The sequence below is a fragment of the Pundamilia nyererei genome, unplaced genomic scaffold (genome assembly GCF_000239375.1).
Source record: "Pundamilia nyererei isolate P.nyererei 1_Seehausen unplaced genomic scaffold, PunNye1.0 scaffold00012, whole genome shotgun sequence".
Taxonomy (NCBI): domain Eukaryota; kingdom Metazoa; phylum Chordata; class Actinopteri; order Cichliformes; family Cichlidae; genus Pundamilia; species Pundamilia nyererei.
Window position 1 is genome coordinate 2,996,093 of NW_005187413.1, and position 24,807 is coordinate 3,020,899.

The 24,807-nt window shown below is 39.8% G+C and overlaps 1 protein-coding gene across 11 annotated transcripts in view; it reads left to right on the forward strand.

Moving 5' to 3' along the window:
• cadpsb (Ca2+-dependent activator protein for secretion b) overlaps positions 1–24,807 on the forward strand; it is a 66,197-nt gene that overhangs the window by 20,201 nt on the left and 21,189 nt on the right. For 7 of the 11 annotated variants that reach the window (XM_005724473.1, XM_005724481.1, XM_005724474.1 and 4 more), the window contains exons 4-14: positions 7,668–7,748; positions 8,016–8,249; positions 10,519–10,640; positions 16,438–16,549; positions 17,407–17,546; positions 17,967–18,033; positions 18,368–18,476; positions 18,579–18,791; positions 21,260–21,271; positions 24,162–24,298; positions 24,399–24,586. In XM_005724473.1, coding sequence (XP_005724530.1) covers positions 7,668–7,748; positions 8,016–8,249; positions 10,519–10,640; positions 16,438–16,549; positions 17,407–17,546; positions 17,967–18,033; positions 18,368–18,476; positions 18,579–18,791; positions 21,260–21,271; positions 24,162–24,298; positions 24,399–24,586 — 1,415 coding nt within the window. The remainder of the gene's footprint in view (positions 1–7,667; positions 7,749–8,015; positions 8,250–10,518; positions 10,641–16,437; positions 16,550–17,406; positions 17,547–17,966; positions 18,034–18,367; positions 18,477–18,578; positions 18,792–21,259; positions 21,272–24,161; positions 24,299–24,398; positions 24,587–24,807) is intronic. The other 4 variants (XM_005724475.1, XM_005724478.1, XM_005724482.1 and 1 more) reach the window with 1 other exon arrangement.

A 24,807-nucleotide genomic window follows, 5' to 3' on the forward strand; every position in this document is an offset into this window, starting at 1 on the left:
AATGAATCGATATCACGTTATCCAAGCCAGAATCGATTTTAATCGATGAATCAATTATTAAAACCCACCCCTAGTTATAACCCTGTGGCATAACTTACACCATAATCTGATGGTGCACCTCTCTTGAAATGTAATTGTCACCCTGTCACCACCTTCTTTTATATGTGGCAAATCAACAAGGTAACTAACACATAAAACAACACACGCATGAAAGCTGGTAACAAGTTCAGCCAATTATGTAGGTTACATTGTAATGTAGGCTCTACAAGGATTGCCTGCAGAAGCCTAAATCAGAGAAAACCCACTTTAAGTAGCCAATACAGCTTTTGGCAGTTTTTTCTTTCTTTCTTTTTATTAGCTCAAGAGTTGATGCCTGCTTTTATTGCTATTAGTTTGATTGTGTGACTGAATTTTTTTAAGGTATTAGTTAAAATTATGGAAGTAACACAAATCCAGAAACAAACACACTGCTTTAAAGCAGCAGTCCGGCAGCTCCTATGTTCTGCAAGGTAAAATTATAGCTTTTGTAAAAAAAGAGTCTGTTGCTTTTTACAATCGGTTATCCATCAGGAAGAACTGCGGTGAAAATAAAATGCAGACTTAAACTGAGGAATTGATTTTTACTTTTTTATAGATTTCCGTCTCTGTCCTCGGCAGTGCATTCTTTAGCTTTGGTCCCTATGATAAGTAGCTGATAGTGTAAACTACAACACAATTTAAAACACAGAAACAAGCAAACAAAGAAATCAAACCAACCCATAAGCACTTATGTTTGCTCTTGCAGCTAACAACAGGACATTTTGTATCCATTGCTAGTGGCTGATGCATTTTTGTTAATGGCATGAAACTCACTTCTCTTGCACTCACCTCAGGAGAAGTGAGCATGAAGGGATGGCATTATGCACGCTTTCAGGTCAACAACTGCTCGGTAAAGTTCTTACTCTCTTGTAGAGCTTGGTGGGAACCTAGTTGCTGAAGGAACTGAAGTAATTAGCTGACAAATCATTTCGGCACGAGTAATGCTACCACTGCTCGCAGATTCTCATTCTGAGTTGTTTTAATCACTGATATTTATTCACATCAATGGGCTCTCACTTAGTGAAATGATTCTCTAATCTCGAGCGACTGATTAAATTACCTAAGCCTGGGAATAAGAAGAAAAGCACAAACAAAATGAAACTTTCCCCTCTGAAGAATTGCAAATCATGGCCTGTAGACACCCACCCAGAGCGAAAGATGATATTCCAATCAGTTTGCCTTTGACAGGTTTTTAAAGGAGATCCCTCCTTTTTCCCTTAAATTTGTTATGTCAGCAACTGTTAGTTGGGAAATGAGGCCTGAGCTCTTCCTGGTTTAGCCTGTTGCTGATATAATGGCGTAATGGAGCCTCTTCACTCCACACAGGATTGGGAGAGGATGAAAGCATTTGCTATGCCTGGCAAGCCACCTCTTAGCTGAAAAAGCAGTGATGTAAAGCTTGATGTGTGGATGGAATATAGACAATATTTATTATATGGGAAAACTATAAAACAAACTATTTCCATGTTTTCCAAATCTCCATTATCGCAGCAAAATAACAACCTCTTTTCCTGAAAAGTGTACTAATAGACTATTTTATAGTCCTAGCTTGAAATATTCCCTAAGTCCAGTCCTTAAGACATGGTGCCAACTCTCTGTGGGAACACCAAGTGAGTCGTGACATCTTCTTGTTTTTCCTCTGTGCTTTGATGCATTTGAGCATCCCAGCTTTACCTATAAGCAGAAATCAGTACTTGGAAACCCATGTGGAGTCATTTCTCTTTATCCAGAGACACTCACTAACCGGGGAGGCTTTTGCATGTTGATGGGCCCTCTCTCACACTTCCATCTTACAGAATAGCCTTGATATTGATGTGGTTCTGTAGCCTGTTTTGGTTTTCTAGCCACAGATTGCATTGAATCCAAGCTCAGTTTACTTCAGCTTCTTGCATTCAAAGATCTACCATACCGTTCCATCCCATATTCTCTGGAGGTTGCAAAACATATTAGGAAACCCTGATAGTGAAGTTTTTTCTGAAGGTCTCCATCTGCCGTAGCTCAGCTCTCTCCGATCTCAGCTTTTGTTCTTCCCTTGTCTGAGTGATGACCTTCCCGCCTACTCTTGCTGATAGTTTCTCAGGCAACACAAGCCTTTATCTCTGAGACAGACTGCCCTTGTTTCACGGCACACTTTGGCTACAGCGTTGCTGTGCTTGAGCACCAGCTTTGCCTGCTTCTAATGGGGTTCACTCTAGCTCTAGGATGCTTTTGCCAAAAAGCCCTATGACCAAATTTTCCACCATTGTTTCATATAGAGTACACTGCCAAATAAGGCATGGACGTAATCAAAATCACTTACATCATAGCACCAACTTGCAATTAAGTGTTGTTCTGTTGATAGAGTTATTATAGGTCAGCTATAAAGATCAAAAAAGCTATGCCCATCACAATGTATAATAGGCTGGACCTGGTTTAAAAAGATCATGCAACAGGTTTGAAAACAGATTCATCCACATGTCAAACAGCTTCCATAAAATGATTTCTGTGCAATGCTTCGAGTTCAAGGCTCTTATCAAGGCTTCTGAAAAGTAGAGTTACAATCTTAAACACTCATATAATAAGTGTAACGTAACATATCTTATGTGTTGTTAAGTGCTGTAAGCAGGAGCCCATTGATGTGAATTTGTATTTGTATACAAGTCTATCTCTAATAACTCAAATCATTTTTTAGGACTCAGGGTGAATATAATTCATGCCTACTTCCTGTTTTGAGGTGTCCCTAGGTTTTAAGAACAAGGCACTGTGTTGAAGATGAGCAGAAATGAGATGTATGTTCTTGAAAAAAAAAATGTAGTTGCAATTACATTTTCTAACTGGGGTACCTTGCACGATGGTGCGCTCAAATAACTACAGCCTTTTCTCACATCGTGCAGATTAACACACATAAAGCACAAACGCATTGATGCACACAGCAGCAGTTCTAAATATAGGACAGCTTCAAGTCCTGCAGGTCCCATCTAGCTCCGATCTAGCCCTGCCCGCCCTGTCTTTGGTCTTTATAAAAATCTGCCTCTGGCAATGTTTACAGGCTGCCGCTAATGTCCCAGCATCCACCTGGGAATGTGTTATCAGCTGAGCTGTTAACTACCCGCCTGCTTCTGCTCTGTCACCTTTAACCTGCTGTCAGTCTAGCTAACACTGAGGAAGTGTCACCTTTATTTAGCTGCAATGGTGCTGTAACATAGACAGAAATTTACCTTTTAGCCAGTCTTATTTATATGAGATTACCTGTCCACCTATATTGTCCCTGAGAGCCACTGACAATAGTGACCTTTCAGTAGTTGTAGGCTTGATAAGATTGGGGTGCTGTGGGCCTCAGTAGGTGGTGGCTGTTAGTTCCATCAGCTCTCCTCCCCTTTCACAGCAAGCACTGTCTTTCCTTTTCAAAGCTGTCAGGGCAGAGATGACAGTAACAGGAGAAATGCGACCCCATCCCCCCCTTCACATTGCACCCGTTAGATTCACGTGCTCTTTCCATGTTAGCAATTTTGCAGATGAACTGCAATTTACACATATCTGTAATAAAATATGTGTTAATGCCTTGTTCAATTTCACTTATAAAAGATTTTCCTGTGAAGAGATATTTCCTTGACATATGGGTTTAGGTCCGTCGTATTCTCTGGATTTAGCAGGAGGGGGAAAGCACACAGCACACATACAATAAAAATGCAGCGTCAGACACTAACAGGCTGAGCTGCTGAATTTCCAGGCTGTTCTTTTGGGATTGCAAGAATCAGATGTCGCTTGCACCGCAGTCCAACAGTACCCAGATCTCTGAGCGTTTTGACAGGCAGCACAAGACCAGCAGCAGCAGGGAAAGAAGGGAAAGGAAAGCATATAGGATCATTCAGAGCTATGGCTGTGGATAAATCTGTTTTTGGGGGTTTTTTGCTCTTGGACAATGAAAATAATACTCTGGTTCATGATATTTCCTGCCACAGGATGCTCTCCATCATTTAAGAGTCTCAGCGTGGCAGAGTACTGCTGTGCTTCTAATGCAGACATTCTGCTGCAGCTGGTGGCAAAGTCTGATTATGTGCTCTACTAAACAGGAACTCTGGGTTATGTAGTAGGGTGGCTGTTCAGTGGCCAACACTGGTAGCACACCACACTTGACAGTTCACCATTTAACACACATCTGAATATATTACAAACTGATAACACATTTCAGTAATGAAAACAATATTCCATTAATTGCATGACTAAGCTTCTAAAATGTATTGCCTTTTTTTCAATGTACAGACCGTGACCACGGGTATCTGTGTCAGTCTTTTCCCTCCTGTGTGTTACTTACTACACCCCTCCTCTGCTTCTAATGGCTGCACCGTGACTTCACCTCATTCTCTCTTAGAAAGGATTGCTGGAAGGGGCGAAGAATCAATATGGCAAAGCCTGAAAGACAAGGCCTGTTAATGTAATATAAGTGAGTGAAATACCATAAGGCACAGAGAGGTCAGGTCTGGCACGCATCCCATTAGCAGGAGACCAGAGGAGTTTAAAGCACTGTTATCACAAATAGAATCGGGAGCTCAGCTGGTGAGACCAAGTGGCTGTTAGTGATAAAATCAAAAATTGACTGTGATACATTACCCCTCTCAAGAACACCATGCTATATGCGTTGCATATTTTATGGTATCCTGCTTCTGTTGGGGCACTATTTCATGTTATTTTCAAGCTTGTCATATTGAAAGTCACTTAACCCAATAAGGGACATATAGTTGGAAAAAGTATTGCCACATTTTCAAATAACTGAATGGTTTTTTTAGACAGTGAGAAATATAAAATATTTTAAAGAACTTATATTATTACAGTGCAGCTCATGCTCCTGCTGTGCATTGAAATATTAGAGATCACAGGTTTCTTCTACAATTTTGCAATGTTTTTATCGACAGTCTCTTGTCCTGTATGTTTGGCAAACTGAAGTATTTTTATTCTAGAGATTTACTTTCTCTTGAAAGTAAATCTCTGATACGGTATGTGTGTGCCACGAAAACTGTAGCGTCACATTTTCCCACCAGTTTTTATGCTCATGTAAACCTCAAGAATTTTACAGTTTAACAGTGCCTTGGTGAGACGGGGCTGATTTTTATTTTTCACTGTAAAACTCACGCACACCACACCGCTGGGTGGAGAGGTTTGTGGCTCCCCAGGTGCAACTGTGCTGCAAAAAACACCCCATCTCAATTAGGCTGCAGACCTCATAGTGGGAACGGTGCTGACTGGTGAGTCACAACATCAAATCTGACAAGAATGAGACATTTTGGCTGAGAGAATAACTGAAGGAGTGAAACATGCAGAAGCACAGTGCATGAAAAAGACATCAGCCATTTCCACTACATCCTCGTGTCAGCTAATATAAAACTCTCATTCATTATTGATGTAAGAAAGACGCAGATTTCTCTGCTTATCATTACTCTGGGGCAAATTTTAGGCGAACAGATGTCAGGCCTGCATCTAATGTTGTCCAGTCGAGGCACTTTTCAAATATTGTAAATGAGTTGCGTTATCTCTCGTTTTGATCCTGTGCACCAGAAAACGTTCTGGATGGCTCATTTCAAGACAGAGCTGTTCTTTATCACTGTTGTTGTCATTTCTTCTGGCCCACCCAGCTTAGCCTTTTCCCGAGGCATCAATTTAAGATCAGCTGTTTGAAATGTGCAGCTTGACCATGGCACATCTACACCAAAAGCTATAATGTGAATGAACCTGCGATAAGAGTGAAAGCACTCAATTAAACAAATGACCCAAGCTCATGTATTTAATTTGGGATGCTAGAACAATAGAAAGCAGCAGCTTACTGATTTTGGTAATTCATTATTAATGGTGGCACAGTGGTGCAGTGGTTAGTGCTGTCACTTTATAGCAGGACGTTCCTGGAGTTTTAATGCAGTGGACAGCAGAGGTGGGTGTCCCACATGCTTGTTATGTTAACTGGTGATTCTAAATCGGCCGTAGGTGTTAATGTTAGCATCTCTGTGTTAGCCTTGTGATACACTTGTCACCTGTTCAGGGAGCAATACTGAGATACCCTCCTGCCTCTTTATGATCCTGAATTGGATCAGTGTTTAAGAAAATGGATGCGTCATTAACATTGGATGTACTGAGAGTGGGCTGAGCAGTAATAGCAAAGGATGTGTGTCATAATGGAAAAAATAAATAAATAAATAAAAATAAAAACAATTGCCCCGAACAGCTAATTGTAACCAAATGAGCGCCCACGCACAGTTGCTATGCTGTATTCCCATAAACTAGTTCAACTAGTAATCGGAAGGTTGGTGGTCCGATCCCTTGCTCCAGTCTGCATGCCAAACATCCTTGGGCAAGATACTGGCTGCTCTCCGATGCATCCATCAGAGCGTGAATGTGTGTAAATGTTAGAAGGCACTTAGGCTTGAATGGATGTGAATGAGGCATGTGCATGTCTTCAATTGCTCAGATAGAGTAGAAAGGTGCTTTATAAGAACCAATCTATGTACCATGTACAATAAACAACAGCTCCACCAGTGTCGCAGTACTTTTTAGTAATAGTAGCTTTTTTGTTTACAACTTTTACTTTATTCTGTTTCTTGTGATAAATTAGATACTTGCTAAAAAAAAAAAAAGGCCTCTCAATAATTATCCAGTACCTTAAATTTAATTATCTAAATTTAGAGTTTTCTTTGTTCCGCTTCCAGCATCTGCAGCTGAAAGTGTGCGTGAGCCGATGTTGCCCACATCTTTGTTATGTCATTAATTATTTATGACAGCTTGCCAGAGCTCAAAGACAAATCCACATTCAGTAGAGTGTTTTTCAGTATTTTAGCAACACCAAGTCAAGTTGACTGTCCTTGTGTTTGCGAATCCAGTGCGACTTGAGTCCGAGTCCCAAGTCTACAGCCTCACAGTTCATTCACTCAAATTGAGTCACTGAAAGCAATGCCTTATGTGACTCCACAGGGAGCATAAGACCAGCATAAGACCTCGGGCCATGTGACTTGACTCAGCAACAGCTGTTCCTGAAGTGAAAATCTGAAAGTTTAATAATAAAACTAAAAATAAAAATCTAGGGAGCTTACCAGATCTCTGTAACGTGCTCATATTTTCTGTCCAAGGCAAAGCAGTTCAAGGTGGCATTACTTGCTTCTAATCTCACTTAACTGTTGTGGCCCAAATTACATTGTAGGAAATGTATGTGGCAGCGCATGACATGGAGGAAGACTGCGTGAAATGAGAAATAAATGTGTTCCTGCTGTATCAGTGTTGATTGTTTCCTTAGACCATGTGCCCTCGAGGTCTGATAAACATATCAAATTTATTGTGCTATATGTCATTGTGTTTACTACAGTTCTCTGTGTATTACCACCAACAACTGTTATCTGGCTGTATACAATAAGAGCAATATGCCGTGCAGGTCCTGTCTGGTTCCTCATGAGCGTACGTGCACCTCGTCAGTTGCCATGACATTCCAACAAAACTGGCTAAATACCTATATTCCTATGCAACCTAAGCAAGTCATTATTAACAGTAACAATAATGATAATATTTCACATTTAAAGCATTGCAGTACCTAGTGGGATTCAACTGACTTGCTTTTCTCTGGTTACCAATAGCTGGACAACCTGGATGAGCAGGCTGCACAGATCAGACGAGAGCTGGATGGTCGTCTTCAGATGGCAGACCAGATTGCCAGAGTGAGTCAGACTCAGCGGGGGAATTCATGCTTTGTTATATAGTTAATATGTTGCCAATATGGTGTAACTTTTATAAACATCGTAGTGGAAGAGAGTAGTGTATGGGCAGTATTTACAAATGTTGCTGTATTTACTTTACACATAATTAGCATTGCTATAGGAAACTAATTAAACTGACGTAAATGAACCTTTCTTTGATATTTTTATCATTTTTATTTTACCCGACTTGTAGTTCTCTTCTGAGCCTTTTTATATTTTTGTCAACAGGGTGGAAAGTTCCCCAAATTTGTATCTAAAGAGATGGAGGCCATGTTCATCGAGGAACTCAAGTCTTCAGTGAATCAGCTGATGGCCAACTTGGAGAGCATGCCTGTGTCTAAGGGCGGGGAGTTTAAACTCCAGAAGCTGAAGCGGGGACACAATACCTCTATCATCGATATGGGCCAAGAGGATGAGAACACGCTGTCCAAATCTGATGTGGTCCTGTCCTTTACTTTAGAGGTAATTAGATACTAGATATGAGTGTGTGATGATCAATATGTGAAAATCACAAGCATTACAAAGTTTCGATGGTTTTGAGATGGAGTACTGTACAAATGTTTCAGGCACTCAAAAGAAGTAGGGATATTTACAGAAAATAAACTATTTTCACACATTCGCTGCATCCCTAAACCGTTCTAGACTTTTAGAAAGGTTTAGGGATAGACCCTACGGAGATGCATGTGAGAACACAAGTGTCTGATGCAGCTGACATTAAATAGTCCTTAATTTACTTGTTATTAAGTCAGTGTGACATCTGATTGTGCTATTATGAGAATACAGCAGGTAATAGCCTGTTGAATTAGATACAAGGACTTCTCTTTCAGAGACATCCTTGTATCTTCTTCCTTTTCGAGCCAGCTCTTTATGAATGTCAGAATGAGTCTAGGACTAATCAGACACCTCGATGATGGTATTGTGAAATGGATATCTGACATATAGCCAACTGTCATATAAATGCAAAACTGCATCTGTCTACAACATAACTTTTAATTCATAACTTGTATCAACTACTTCAGACTAAGTATAGAAACACACAGCAGACCTGTTCAGGGGACTGAACAGATGCCGTGCGAAGAGCAGACTGGCATAAACACATACACACAAAAAACCCCTTTTACCTGCTCCTTAACGGGAAATGTGAGTCATCTTGTTATCGGCTTGTCTGAGATGAGCTATTACCATGGAACAGGGAGCTATCGCACCTCACTTCTTATGATGCGGTGCTATTTTGGAATCAGGAAGTACATAATGTGCAGAAGAATAAGACCCTGCTTCTTCTGTTTGCTCACAAACAATTTGGCACACCACTCTAGAGATTGAAGTCTGAAATTATTTGCACAGTAGCAAAAGAAGTATGTGTTTTTGTGAGGTGGCACTGTGATAGGTCTTTGGTAAAGCACCAAGTTTATTTCCAATCGCTGAAAGAATTCACCTCTTCAGAAACTCGAGGTGGAATCACTTGTGATACACAACAAGTCACTTGATTCCTGCGTTGAGTACATAGAAAGAGCAGATGTTAAGATTTTCATGCACTGTTCAAAAAACTTTTAGAGGAACACCTTGTAATCAGAGTACATCATCAAGGCAATTACATTTCTGGAATATTGATCTGATCAGTTAAGTAGCAGAGGGGGTTGTTAATCAGTTTCAGCTGCTTTGGTGTTAATGAAATTGTACTGGAGGGTCAACAATGAGGCAACCCCCAAATGAGGACTTATTTTACAGGTGGAGGACACTATATTTTCCCTCCTCTTGTTTTCTTACAGTTTATTTCCCAGTTTTGCATTTGATTAAGGCTAGTGTCACAACTGGCAGCATGAGGCGATACTTGGGCCCTGTAGAGGTTGCACAGGTAGTCCAGCTCCTCCAGATTTGCACATCCCAGATCCCGGAGCAGATCCCCTCGCACACCGTCTGCTGTTTAGGAGCATGCCGCAATGTTGTTAAGCCATGCAAACTATCATGTTGGTGCTGCAATGAAATTTGAGCACAATGGATTAGCCTGCTGCAGCATTTTTGGCTTTGGTTATTGGGTGTTTTTAAATTCAACCCCTTGTTGATCATTTCCATTTTCATCAAACCATGTGGCATCGTTTTCTTCACAACACGTTATCCAGTCCATATCAGTAAAGATGTCTAGCATGATATTTCTCTCATTGAGATCTGATGCATTTTCTAAGTGTTCCTTAAATTATTTTGAGTGCACCCCCCCTCCCCAAACCCCCAAGCAAAATCTGCAAGATGACTAGATAACAAACAGCATAATATACAGGAAAGTTAAGAAATACTTTTGCTAAGTAAACTCTTGTCTTGCCAGCACATATTTCTGCCTTTGGCTCTCCCATTTGAAATTCATGGTTACAATTTAAGAGTTACCTCTGGCAGTGTTATCTCTATATTGTGTTCAGAGTTATTAAAGAGTGAATATAAGACCTGATGTGACAGATTATTCCTACTAGCACTTTTGATGATAGAGAGTTATACTTCACTGGAAGGAAATCTGAAATTATTACAGCCTGTTCCAGTAAAAAAAAAATCAACTACAATCTACATTTTTGTACAACGAGGGCACTGGCCGTAAGCTTAAATCATCTTTGTGGCTGGCATACTGTTTCGAAAAATTACTGCCTAGAACTGCTAGCTGCTCATAAGATGCTGACTTTTTAAACTTCGTTCAGATAAATCACTTTACATCAGTAACCTCCACTGAGGTGTCTATGCTTCCCAGGTGGTGATCATGGAAGTGCAGGGCTTGAAATCACTGGCTCCAAACAGGATTGTTTACTGCACCATGGAGGTGGAGGGAGGCGAGAAACTCCAGACTGACCAGGCAGAGGCATCCAAGCCAACGTAAGAGCCTTAGCACGCACCTGCATGGTTTTCCACATGCATATATATGAATGACAAATACCTTAATAATGTAACTCAAATCAGTAGAGCGTAGGCACTGATGCCTACTGAGGAATCTCTGAAGTCAAACCTCTGGTTTAATGGAAGATGAATGTTAATGAAGTGTTAATAATTGATTTTTGTTGTTTCCTTTAGATGAGCCATCTGTGGTTTTGAGCTTTGCGATCAAAACTATGTAATGGTAACACGAAGTGTAATGTAAGATCCATGCTGAACCACACTTTGAGAAATTAATTGGCTCTGAGAAAAATACTCTAAACGTATGCTGTTAAACTCTCCCACAACCCAGTGGCTTCTTGGTGTTCTCTCTAGTGTTCCTCATTCTCTTTCACAGGCACTTTGTATGTAAATGACTGCATTAAAAGGAAATGGAAAAGCACTGTGAAGTTTACCAAAACACGAGTTTGCTTATTTTCTCAATTGAAACCTTTTTTCTTTTTGTGGACCAGGGCAGGAAATTCAGATCTCAAACACCTATATATGGAAAATACCTGCACTTAATGATGATTATATGATTTGCAGCAGTTGTTGGGGTATTATCTAGAAATGCAACATTCAAACTTAGGCTTTCGTTCCTGGTTCAGTGAGATAGAGAGAGAGAAAGTGAACAGCAGTTGAGGAAGATAGAAAGCGAATGAGAAGTGCAAGCATCAATAGCGAGAACAAGAGATATATTTTTAAACATATTTTTTGATATTCTTTTATTCATAGCAGTCATTTTTAAAGCACACACAACCTTTACATAACCCTGTGAAAAAGATTCTCAATAACTAGACTTTGTGTGAATGCAGAGCAGAGACATAGACCGGCTTGTCTTGCAATTTAAATGAAGTCTTCTTCAGACTCTGTACACTTGTACTGGCTTGGGGAGGGGGACTGCACATTTAGAAAATAAACAGTGGAACAGGGAAACACTGTATCCTGGCATTCACATTATGCTTCGATGCATACCGCTTATGTTTTTGAAGACGATCATCGGGATTGATGGGCAGCAGCAAGTCTAGAGTCTGTGGGAGCCCTAGACAAAAATTCTCATTATGTTATAAATTATCTATCTACTCATTATTATCTATGCCATTCAGAATTGCCTTACCTTTTTCTCCTCTTCCTCTTCTTTCGCCTTTTCTTTTGTCACTCACAGATAGACAAAAGAAACAGAGAAATAACCTCCTCTTCATTTTTATTGATTATCTTTCTTTGTATTCAGTAGTTTGTTTAAGTGGTGTCATTCAAGCCAGACTGAGTGAGTCAAGTGAGTGGACCTGCCCAGGCTGCACTCTGTTGATGGATCAGGGCGATTCTCAGTAGCTTCCCAAACAAGGCATTTTTTAGCCCATTATATTATTGATGTACTCAAATAATATTATTATGTTTATTAGATTTATATTAAATTCAATCTGCGTACTATAGATGCTATAGATTCATGTTAGCATCATTATGTATAATGTATAGTTGGGACAAAGGTGTGTGTAAGCACAGCTGTGTATCCTATCATTTTTCCAGAGTAAGTTGAAGCAGAAATGCTGTGTTTCTCTTTGATTTTAAATTGGAACTGAAAGTATCAGAGACCACACACTTCTGGTGACCCGTTAGTAATGATTTTGTCTGGGTGGAGGAGGGGGTTGCTTTTGTAGAAGTCTACACATATAGAACCTAATGCATGTTCCACCTTTAATAAAAGTGGGTTTAAGGAAAATTTGTCTTAACAGTAAATCTCTAGACTCATGGGACAGCACAGATCTTTATTATTAAAGCTGCTGGAGTAAGCTATGATCTACAGCTGAAACCAACGTTTTTGACTGGTTGAGGGTTGTAAAAATCCCATAGCATGTTAAATACAAAATGGCATAACATAGTTCCCTTCTGTGAAATTCCCCATGGTTTGTACATATCCTAAATCATTCCATTGCTTCCCTTCTTGTTACCAGTTCATTAGACTCGATTAACAACAATGACGGTGGTGATGAAAAATATATCTGCTGCTAAATATATCTACCCTTTTTCCTCTAATTAACCAGTACTGCACAGTACAAGATACAAGATAAATGTCCATGAAACATTCATGCAAATTTGAGCTATTTTAAGGCCCAAATGTCTTCCTCTGATCTCCTTAATTTAAGAACCATTTTATGAAGAGAGACGGAAGGACATGAATGAGGGGACGGATTAGAGGAGAACAAGGCAAGGGTAATGTGTGTGTGTGTGTGTGTGTGTGTGTGTGTGTGTGTGTGTGTGTGTGTGTGTGTATTCCAGCATATTCCATATGTTGTGGGGACATAAAGCTATTTACAGTATTGTGAGCAACCCGCACATTAAAGTTGCTTTTAGGTTAGGGTAAGCCTCCCAGAAATTATTGTAGTGACTTAAACACAACCGTGTGCGGTTGCTTATATGCAGCACAAACAAGTATACACAAAAAACCTTGCAAAGACCTATATGAGATAAATGTGTTAATGTACAGGATATTTGCATACAATAATTGGATGTGTTCAGCAGCCATGTGCTCAGACTGACATTGAACTGACTATCGTGGTTCTGATTTAACTCGGATGAGCCGATAAATGTTTTGACATTCATTTAATTCTCTCGTAATTTTGTAACTCAGATTTTTTTTCATTTGACCCATTTGAGCAAGCACATAGTTGTATCATATTTTGTAGGAAAAAATTGCAGGAGGGTAGCGCTTGCACGTCCATTAATAGACCTTAGAATAAGCCACAAGGTCACCTTCATGCTGGTACAATGGTTCCATCTGAAATCAACACAGCTCACAGTCACTCCTCACTGTCAGTCACCAGCTCTTCTTCTCTTCCTCTACATGCTGTGTCTGCAACATCTTTGTGTACATAAAGCAGCAATTAATTATGAATGTTAGAAACGCTTACAAGAAAAAAATCCTTTTCTAGACTGGAAACTGACACCATGTTTGTCGTGTCTTGCTGCAGAGTGAGAACTTAGAGCATGGCATTCATGTTGTATTGCTAAAGCTTCATGAGGCAGCTTTGGCACGTTAGCAGCTATAGATGACAATGAGAGATAACAGAGGCTTATATATGTTGTATCCTATGATTGCAACAAACCGCTTAGTTTCTTGTCATTCTTCTTGCTTGTGCATAGCATAGCTGGTGAGATTCCAGTTTGATATTAATGGCTTGCTGTTAAATGATAGCTTATTTTAATATTTTTGTAAACACTGCCACACTCATGAATGGCAGTTTAAACTAAACATTTCAAAACTAATTCTGCAGAATCAGATATACAGTCTCATACATTACCTTACCTGTCAAAACATGGTGCCTAATTATTATATTAAACGATACATACAGGTGAAGTATCCTAGTGCCATAGCCTAAGGCAAATATGTTGAGTCACTGACAGATATCTAATGAAGCAAAAGCTCTGAGCTATTTCAGAAGTGAGCTGTAAGACTTCACTCTCACTCCTCACATCATATACTGTACCAAACACACCCTCACAGTAACACTGCAAAATCCCACATCGCTTCAAGCTGCTTTTGCCGCTCTGGACTGCTTCCTGCTATTTCAGATCCTCCAACACCCGGACATCCATCTGTAGGCTTCTAGGGCATATATGCACAACACTAACCAGTTTTAGTTGGATATAGTTACTTAGAAGTTCAGAAATAGAGCCATACTTACATGTATATTACTTTTCATTTACCCCAACCTGCCTCAACCTGTTTCTTTCTTTCTCAGTTTGGTACCAGGGGTATCTGACCAGTGAGGCCTTTCCCTAAGCACAGTCTCAGACCGAGATCTTACATAGTCTATTGATAAATGGTGCCTTGCTAGTAAATTGAACGTATTTGCAAATAGTAATGAGTTTCAAGCCTACATGGGAAACTACATATATATAGATATATACACTAAGATGTAGTGCGCTGCGTTAACCTCAACTATACTTACTGTTTTAAAACACTCTTTGTATTAGGATATTTTCTTAGCCGATTCCCAACTTTCCTAAGTGTGACCTGTCAATAGTCATTTTTGCCTTTCTTTGCTGTAAATGACAACATATGCAAAACAACATCTAATTTCTCTTAATGCAATAACTTATTTTCTCAATAAAACAACTGAAAATATAGTGCTATGCTTCGGGAAAGATGTCCCTGAGGGGACTTCCCCAAGAGATTAAAAAAGTCCTATTCTATTCTGCTCTATTTTATTCTATTAAATGAAGATGAGTTGCTGTACAGCCACCTTTATCTCACATATTTTAGCTTAGAAAACAATAGCAGGAGCAATGAATTTATGCAACAAAACAGATGTCAGACTTTTTTTTTAAATTTTCTTAATTTTCCAGTATGTGTATAAGTATCAGCAGATACCTTGAAACTGCTTTGATCCTTGTACTGCTCACACTGAGGCTGCTGGCTCATGGCTGCCTATAAGCTCTGGATCGCTGAAGCCCCTTTGCCTTTGTTGCTTCTTTGTCCATGTTCAGCTGGGTGAGGGTGATTTAAGGGTCTAATTAGGTTTGTTGTTACAAATGTTTGTCTGGTGATTCCTTTGCAGTTTACTTTGGTGAACTTTGTGTCTTCACTTACAGTGAGTAGCTACTACACTAATGGCATGTTAGTGTGTGGCTGTGATGGCTGTAAGTGTGCGTGAAAGTATTTGCCTGGCTGCTGTGCACATTTTGCAAATGTTGCACACCCATGAAACGTGGAGAATGCTGGAAATCACATGATTTCAGTGTCTAGGGCTAATATGTAGTCAGTTTACTTACTGTCCTGGTAGAAATGGTAATAACTAAATGACACCTTTGATACCAGTAGATACTGAAGTAAATTAAAGTGTGTTTTCTTTCTTTCTTTCTTTTGTGTTTCAAGTATGCAACTTTCATTGTGACCAGACTACTCCAGTCTGGCTGGAACAAGTCATGATGGACTATAGATTGATTCACAACTTGTCTAGAGTGTTTACTGCCTCTCACTGGCTCCAATCCCTCCCGTGGATGAATTATTTATAATACAAATATGAACGAGGACACGTTTTGTTTTGTTCTTTTAAAGACAGCTAGAAGTTCCTGTTTTGCTCTCCACGTGGACCACTCGGCTGCAACTGATAAATTGATACTTCTCACAATATCAACAGACTACAAATCGACTCGAGAAATCTTCAGTACCAAAAATATTGCAGTTGCAGTTTGTCTCTATATAGATTTTAAGCATTTTAAAGATCCTTGTCTTACTTTTGAGTCACAAAAATCAAGTAGAAAAGATACATTGATTTTGACTATTCTCTGGTCTCTGACTGTTTGTTTATTTATTGCTGACAGAGAACAACAGTCAGAACAAATAAATTGTGTCTGCTATCTTGTTTGTTTTATCCTGACTTTGACTTACTGTAAGTTCATGCGACTTTGCCGTAATCGTTGTTTTTTTTAATTCCTTCAATCAGACCACCTCTATCTTTCTCCTGTGATACAAAAGATTGGAGTGTTTGTGTGCATAAACATTGCATTGTATGCTTCAGTCCCAGGAGGCTCAGCTGAATTTATTTGATTAAAGCAAAAAGCATCTGAAAACGGTTTGATTTGAATTTGAAATTGTTTACTGACATTTTCGGTGTAATTTACATATAAAATACTGCAACTAAGGTGAAATCTGTCTCCCAGACTGACTAGCAATTAAAAATGACAATTGATGGGAACATGGACTCACCGTGGTGTCATGGAAACTAACCTCTGGAGTGCTTTTTGTTGTCTGTTTCAGCTGGGGGACCCAAGGTGACTTCACCACTACACACCCTTTGCCTGCTGTCAAGGTGAAGCTGTTTACAGAGAGTACAGGGGTGCTGGCACTGGAAGACAAAGAACTGGGCCGGGTAACATTTCTGCTTATTGTTTTATTAGCACACTAACACTCTGATGTTGACATAGCGATGAAAATAGTGCAAACTTGTGTTTTGATTATAGAAATACATGCACAGTCACTCAAAGCAGTTTTATTTATGTAGCTGTGCATCATTCTGATTGTAATACGCTCAAAAGAGTCTCCAGGGTCCCGTCACATGACTGCGATTTATAAATAGGGTTTTGTTATTTTGCTCTAGTTCCAGTATTCTTTTTTAATTTTTTTATTTTTCCATGAGCTCCTTTGAAAGTACAAACGGCTCTCACATTTTGAAATTTTCCCATTGTGCTGTATCTGAATTTGACTGCTGCACATCTGTTGAGAGTAGACTGATAAAAAATTCTTGCCTCATTCCTAACAAGAGACTTCCAGCCTTTGAGCATTACTCAAACATGACTCAAACGTGAACAAAGCAGAAACATGAATCGCTTCTTTACCCTGCTTTTTCCTGTCGTGTAAATGTGACAGGTAGTTAAGGAAGGTGGTGTTGCTGGTTTGCGTCGGGGCAGCGGCGCCTCAGACGTCCCTGTAGTGGCAGTGACCTTGGTTCTTTGATCTCCCACTGCAGCAGAGTTGGCAGGCTTCCTCAAAGCTCTTTAACTCAGCAAAGAGAGATTAGACCCCCCTCTTCGGGGAGGGAGAGCAAAGCACAGTTCTTCTTCCTCGCTACCTTTTTTAAAATTTCTTTTGAAAAGCAAACACACCACAAAATCACTAATGCATGCAAGCAGACTGATTGACACTGCTCAGTGTTGTACAGATCAAAGATTTACCACCTGGTCATGTATAATTTCTTTTATTTAATGATCTACTTTTCTGCGAGTGCAGGTTGTCCTCCACCCAACTCCTAACAGCCCCAAACAGTCAGAACTCCACAAAATGACTGTGACCAAGGCCTGCCCTGACCAAGATCTCAAGATCAAACTGGCCATACGTATGGACAAACCACAGAACATGAAACACTGCGGGTAAGCGACCCACTGTCAAGCAGCACGTGCAGTGGTGTTCTTATTGTTATATTCCACATCTTTCCTATAGAACTCCAACTCTGAGCTCCTTGGCCTCATTTCTACTCACCTACCATGGAAAAGTACTGTGAAGTGCATTACTCCCCCTGGTGGATGCCAATGTGTAGTTTAATTTAATCATTTTAGAAGATGCTAACACATGCAAAGCGTTTGGCATTAATCACATTTTATTCATGTAACAGTTAAAGTGCACTTCTTAAGAATTTCAACTTCTAATTTCTATTTTTTCGTTATTATGTAGCAAATCCACATAACTTAAGATCAAATATAAAAAACTCCGCTTCAGATGGAGTTAGCATTTGTGTTCTTTATGACAGCTTTACTGTGTTCTGTCATCATGTGTGAACAATGTTTTGACAGGTATCTGTGGGCTTTTGGGAAGAATGTTTGGAAGCGCTGGAAGAAGCGTTTCTTTGTCCTCGTGCAGGTAAAAAACAAAACATGTTTTTAAGATCATTGCAGCGTTTCGGGTTTTGGCTTAAAGGTTCCTGTAAGCCTACCAAATCAATATAGAGCACATGTCACTCAGGAGTCCGTGTCGTTGTTTTATATAAAACTAGCATGTCCCAGTTTACAACCCCAAAAGCTTTAACATCCTACATCCCACATTTTTTAACCGCTAATAACAATTAAATAGTAGTTTATTTGGTCTTATTCCCCACTAGTTGGGCCTGGTCACAGTTTGAGAATCACCAGCTTAAAGATTGTATAGAAAGATTTTATTTGTGACTCATTTGACTGCAACTTTTTTCTTTTTACAGGTGAGTCAGTATACGTTTGCAATGTGCAGCTACCGAGAGAAAAAGTCAGAACCACAAGAGCTTTTGCAGCTGGACGGATATACTGTGGACTACAGTGATCCCCAGCCAGGTGAGGATTCACACCGGGACATACCTATACTCACACACACATAAACAAATGACACACACAATGTAAATATCTACCAGCTGATCCCCAGCTTTGCGTTATTAGGCTTAGATGGTGGCAGGGCTTTCTTCAATGCTGTGAAGGAAGGCGACACTGTGATCTTTGCCAGCGACGACGAGCAGGACCGCATCCTGTGGGTCCAGGCTATGTATCGCGCCACTGGCCAGTCCCACAAGCCTGTCCCACCCACTCAGGTCCAGAAACTAAATTCCAAAGGGGGTGCCTCAGCCCAAATGGATGCTCCCATTTCTCAGTTCTGTAAGTAGCCCAAAACACAACATAATCACCCAAGCAATAGCAGTTTTCATCCACAAAGCAGCGAAAGCTCTAACCCATAACTGTCTCACGCCATGCGCTCCACACTGCAGTCACAATACGTGCTGATAGAACTAACACACAAGCACGCACGCACATGCATTTATCTCTCACAGATCCCTCCAGCATCTGATGGACTTCCACTCATTGTCACCACTCCCACAGTGTGTAAAGGTGCGATTCCATGCTATTTCATCAGTCTGTTCTCAAGGAACAACCAACCTAAAAAAGACCTTATCATACAGAAGTAGGCCATGGCGTGCAAAGATTTTATGAAGATTAAATAGGTCACCATACATAAGATTTGAACATTCAAGCCTACTGGGGTTGAATTCAGACTGACAGTGCCAGGGTGTGCTGCTCTTGTCCGAACCATAGCCCTGTTTTAATACAGTTGCAAACTCTAGATGGCTGCTGCGAGGGCAGCTGTTATTCTGAGACAGTTTCTCAGATGGTCCTCATGTTGAAAATTTTAACCAATTTGTCACTGTACTTGCACTTCTAAGCAGTCCACAGGTCAGGTAGCAAAGTGAAGGTAAGACTGTCTACAGTAGTGTGGCATCTCTATCACCTTCTATTCTGACCGTCTCTTATGTCCCCTCCCTCCTCATTAAAGAAGGGAAAAATATATATCTTTGTAACTATAAAATCTAGAAGCAACATCTGTATTTATTCAAGTGGTTACTAATATGCAGTGAGTCATAATCACTAAGTTCTTATTATTCTTGTGCAAAGGTTTAAACTACCTTAAATTTGCCCATGAGAACACTAACACAAAGCTTATTTACTTACTAAATGTAAACTCACATGCTGCTTAACAATTCACAATAATAGATCCTGCTATTCAGAACCAAACACGACTTTTTTGTGTGCATCTTTTGACTCTTTGGGCTGAGAATAATTTCTTTTTCAATTGTAATGAGATTTTTTTTTTCTTAGAATAATTATGTAAATTTAATTGGCTTTAAATACAAATACAAAAAAAACAACCTCAGGGTTGCAATAATACTATTCAAAAGTGCAAAGCCCCAAGTTTACTCCACTCTTTTATAAAAGTATCAGAAGACATGAATTGGGTCACTCAATGCAAATCCTGTCACATGAGATTCTATGTTGTTTCTCCATCGGTTTTTTTGTCCAGTATGTGATCGTTCTTGTGGTTAGTTGACTCCTCTGATGCCAGCTGTTGCCATTCAAAGCCTCTCACAGTGGCACAGACCTCCTTCCCCTCCCTGAAACATTGTGGCACACCACGCGTACATGTTTCACCCCCTGGTGGTCTTGAATGGCACTGGGACCATAACATACACAGCCCTCCTGACTCTGCTGCAGTGAAAGGATGGAAAAGAAGAGTGCTATGAAGGTTCTGCAGCTTTAGTGCACATCAATAAAATGTTAAATAACACAGGTTTAGTCTGTGCAACAGCTTTCTGACATAATACTGCAAATAAATATGATAGAGTGTGAGGACATCCGATCAAAGGCCTTTATTTAAAAAAGAAAACCCCATATCTTGTCGTCTGTCCTTGACTGTAATATTAAAAGGGTTGTTTTCTTGACCTGACTCAGCTCCTCCAGAACACAGAAGACAATTTCTCTCGGTGCGTTTTTTTTTTTTTTATTTGTTCAAAAACAGATGGACTTGTGGAAATTGTAGAAAAAGAATTACATCATTGCAGAAAAGCTTCCATTTCTGGCTATAGCGGAAATATCAAGCGCAACAAAAGGCAATTAGAATCAGACAGTAAAGTGCAGTAGTGACAACAATTACTTGCAAAACGAGTAGAGTGCACCTTTAAAGTGTGCTTAAATTTGTTGCTATAATTGTAAGAGGTTGGTGATAAAAACCTGACCTTCATTTCATCCAGCACCTTCATAGTCTCTTTTTCTTCTAAAAACGATTCGGGCCACCTTTTCCAGTTTCCTTTATAATGTAGGTGTTTGTGTTTGCCAGTGTCCCTTTTAAGAGTAAGCCTTGTGTTTGCTCTGTAATCAAACAAAGGGACAGTACTTACTGTGTAGCTCTTAACTCTTTAAGTAGCTGTCCATAACCAAGAGTAAACTGCAGTAGAGTGATGAGGATCGTAAGCTCTGTCTCCTTCCTCTGTCTCTGTCTGTCTGTCTCTCTCTCTTTCTCTCTCTTGCTTTCTGTCTCCCTCTTCCTTTCTCTAATATGCCTCAGCATCTGTTGTTCACATATCCTCACATGTACTCACACACCACCACCCACAAACTATCATGTTGGTATAGGTTGTTGTTTTTGAGTTGTGTTTTCTTCTTCATGCTTTGCCTGGACCCTTCTTAAGTAATGCAGCTGCTAGGTCAGGGTCTCTCGTGATTGCTCTCCTCCAGCCTTGTTGCTAGTCTTTATGTTATTCTGGTTTGTCCCTTCTTACCCTGCTGTCTTCTAGCTGGACTCAAGGGTAAGTGCTTCCCTGTAGCCGGCACAGCTCAGATAATCCCCGCCGATTATCTGACAAATGCAACGTCCTTTTCTCTCTTCTTTCCTTCTTCTCCTTTTTTTTCACGTCTCGCTTCATGTCTTAGATATTAGTTGATGACTTTTTGTTTTTAACAACCTCAGCTCTGAGGATGAAAGTATAAGCATCCATTCGTGCCAATATAGGATGCATGTATTTTATTCTTAGGAATTATTATTTGGCTCAATAATAGTTAAAGTTGATATCATAGTTGTTTCTGCATAATTGCCTTCTCTCTTTATTCTTATTGGTGGAAGGACCCCTCAGAGTAAAGCAATATCAGGCTAAAATGCGACGTGCTATTCATGAAGAAATGATTTCATAGTTTTGTATTACCAAGAATATTTAGTGTAAATGTCTTATCAAAATCAAGAGCTGCAAACAACCCGATTCACAGACGAAACTGTAAAAGACTAATGTTTACATGTGTTTCTTTAAAGATAGAGATATGGATAAATTACGATGACAGCCTGTGTATGCAGTTGTTTCCCCAAAGTGTTTATGTTAATTATGCTTTACTTCAGAGGGCTCAATTGCTTTTAATTCTTTTTCTTTGAACTTTTCTTGACGAGAGTTGGCAAATATGTACGCGGAGTATTCTGAATGCCAAAGACAAGGAGTAGCTAATGCCGCCCCGTCTTATGATAAAATACTCCGGACTCCCACTCCTTCCTCCTACAGTAGATGGGCCTGTAGATAGAGGCTAGACCGGTAACTACACCTCCAGAAAGGAGCAATCTCATTTGATTTCTTTTGACTGCCCTTGTTTGCCTGAATAGGAGAACACCTGTGTCATGTGTCCATACTTTTGTACAAATACAGGAGTTTTCATTCATTTCCCCCATCTCCCAGAGAATGATACAGTTTTGCCTCTGTCGGCTTCATGCTATTTACCCATGTACTTGCACCAAAATTGTATTGCTACCCTATTAGAGTTCTCCGGTAGTGGTATGCCTGTTAGTGTGCTCTGTAGAGATCATGAATACACTGCAACATATTCAAGTATTGTCAACTTGCAAATGCGTAGAGAAGGGAAAAAAAGAGGAATGCATAAAAAAAATGATCAAAATTGCAAATTTGAAAATGGGTCTGCAGATGTGCATGACATAATTAAAAGCTTTACGAAAAGTCACACTGTTCTCCAGCATGTAATCATTTATAAATGTATGCAAAAGTACTCTCATATTTACTTTGGCAATTTGGTTATTTTATCTTGAGAGTTATAGTAATGTTACTATAGCATTGAGTGTTTTCTGGACTTAAACTCCATTTTTATTCCAACTAAAGGAAATGTAGCCCACTCTCTGTGTCTCATAGTCCAACACCTGACACCTTGTGCTCACTCTTTGGATGTTTTCTCAACGCCTCACTTCCTTTTTTGTCTGCCACAGTGTTTTCTTTGTCACCACTTTCCACCATGTTATTGTCAAATTGAAAGATTTTCTGACCAACCAGATCCTTTTTCATCCTGCCATCATCTCTTAACCAACGCTCCACTCATCTGTAACGCCGTTCACTGTCTTCTTTCATAGCGTTACCTTTATACATGATAACTTACTGCACCTGTCTTGTCCCTCCTCTCCTCTTCGCTCTGTTTCCCTGTTTTATTGTCCACATTTTACTTGTTGTCTTACAGGTTTTCTTTCTCAGATTGGATTAAAAATTTGCTAAAATGTACCTTCCTTCAGGTTCCTTTTTTGGCAAACTTCAGCTAAGTTTTAGCACCCACATTAAACCCTTCCCCTCTTTCCCCTTCACTGACCTGGAGGTTGATAGATGTCACTTGTGCTTTATTCAATATTTTCCTGCCCTACCACGATCAGGTCTCCGCTTCCCTCACCCACCCCCCAAAATCATCATCACTCATGTCAGTGTCTCTTGGACATGACACCTGTCACTCACACAGAGGACATGGCTGTGCCTCTTATCTATTTTGAAACATCTTCGTCCCCATCATTTTTTCCATTTTTCTCTTTGACAGCTTTAATATTTGCAGAACAAGAAATGACTGTTTTGGTTTAGAGGGTAGAAAAAAAAGATTATCCCACTAATGGTTTCAACACCCATTTTTACATTACTTCCATTCCATGTTTTTCATTTTGTCATTGTTTAATGTTACTAATGTCTTTCTTCATTTAGGGAGCAGGTTTAACATTTTGAAAAGTCCTCTTGTTACAGAGAAGGTTAGTGGCAAAAGCACTGTAGCAAGATAAACATTAAAAACCCAATAGAGCTCGAGTAGAGGTTCAGCATCCATATTCAGAGAGAAATCTGCAAATCTTAAGAATTTGTTTCTCAAAATAACTTTTTTTTTTCTTTTGTTAGAACTGTTTTTTACAGCATGTTCAAATGATTTCTCCTTTGCCATATTTGTGCCTTTTTTATTAGCACACGTGTCAATATCTATCAGGACCTGAGTGACAACAGTCGCGAATGGCAGAATCTATTGAATACATAAAGAAGAATGGATCTAATATTTTTTTTTACATATTATTTACAGCATTTCATCCAAACACCTTTTGGCTTTTTTAGGATTTTTTCCCCTGCAAAACATTAGATGCATGAATGCACATACAGTAGAAACACCCGTCCCTTTGAGTTTAGCTTCAGTTTGATAGAATCTCATCCACCAATACAAGAAAACTCTTTACGCTATCTGACACAATGCAAGTTGACAATGTAAGCTGTAAGTGTTTATAATTTGCCCTTAGAAGTAGCCCAAAAAAAAGCCTCCCTGGTGTTTCTCGTGTTGTAATGAAGACTGTTGCCCTGTGCCTCACTGATGTCGTCTCCTCTGAACCGTGTGCTTTTCCCTGTGCCTTTGGCCGGATAGACGCTGACAGAGCTCAGAAACATGGCATGGATGAATTTATCTCCGCTAACCCCTGTAGCTTTGACCACGCCTCGCTTTTTGAGATGATGCAGCGACTCACGTTGGACCACAGGCTCAACGACACCTTCTGCTGCCTGGTGAGTTTGTTTCCGCTCGTTGTCGCATGAATGACAGTGAGTGCTCTTTAGTCAGTTGTTATCAAGTAGTACACTGTGTGTCTGTGTTTGTGTGGTGTAGGGATGGTTCAGTCCGGGCCAGGTGTTTGTCTTGGATGAATACTGCGCAAGGAACGGAGTTCGGGGTTGTCACAGACACCTGTGTTACCTGCGTGATCTCCTGGAAAGGGCAGAAAATGGGGCCATTATCGACCCCACACTTCTTCACTACAGCTTCGCTTTTTGTGCCTCTCATGTCCATGGGAACAGGTGTGCGCTAAGTCCTTCTTTATGAAACATTATGACATTTATAAACATATTTACATTTTATGACTTTCAACCTTCATTTGTAACAAATTACACTTTGTCAGGCAAAGCTATGCCTCCTATGGATGCAGCAGTTGAGAAATTTAAAGATGCATTAACACAGGATAGGATCAGAACGGAAAGGTTTTGTTTCCATCAAATTATTTTTGTCATGTTTATGTTTT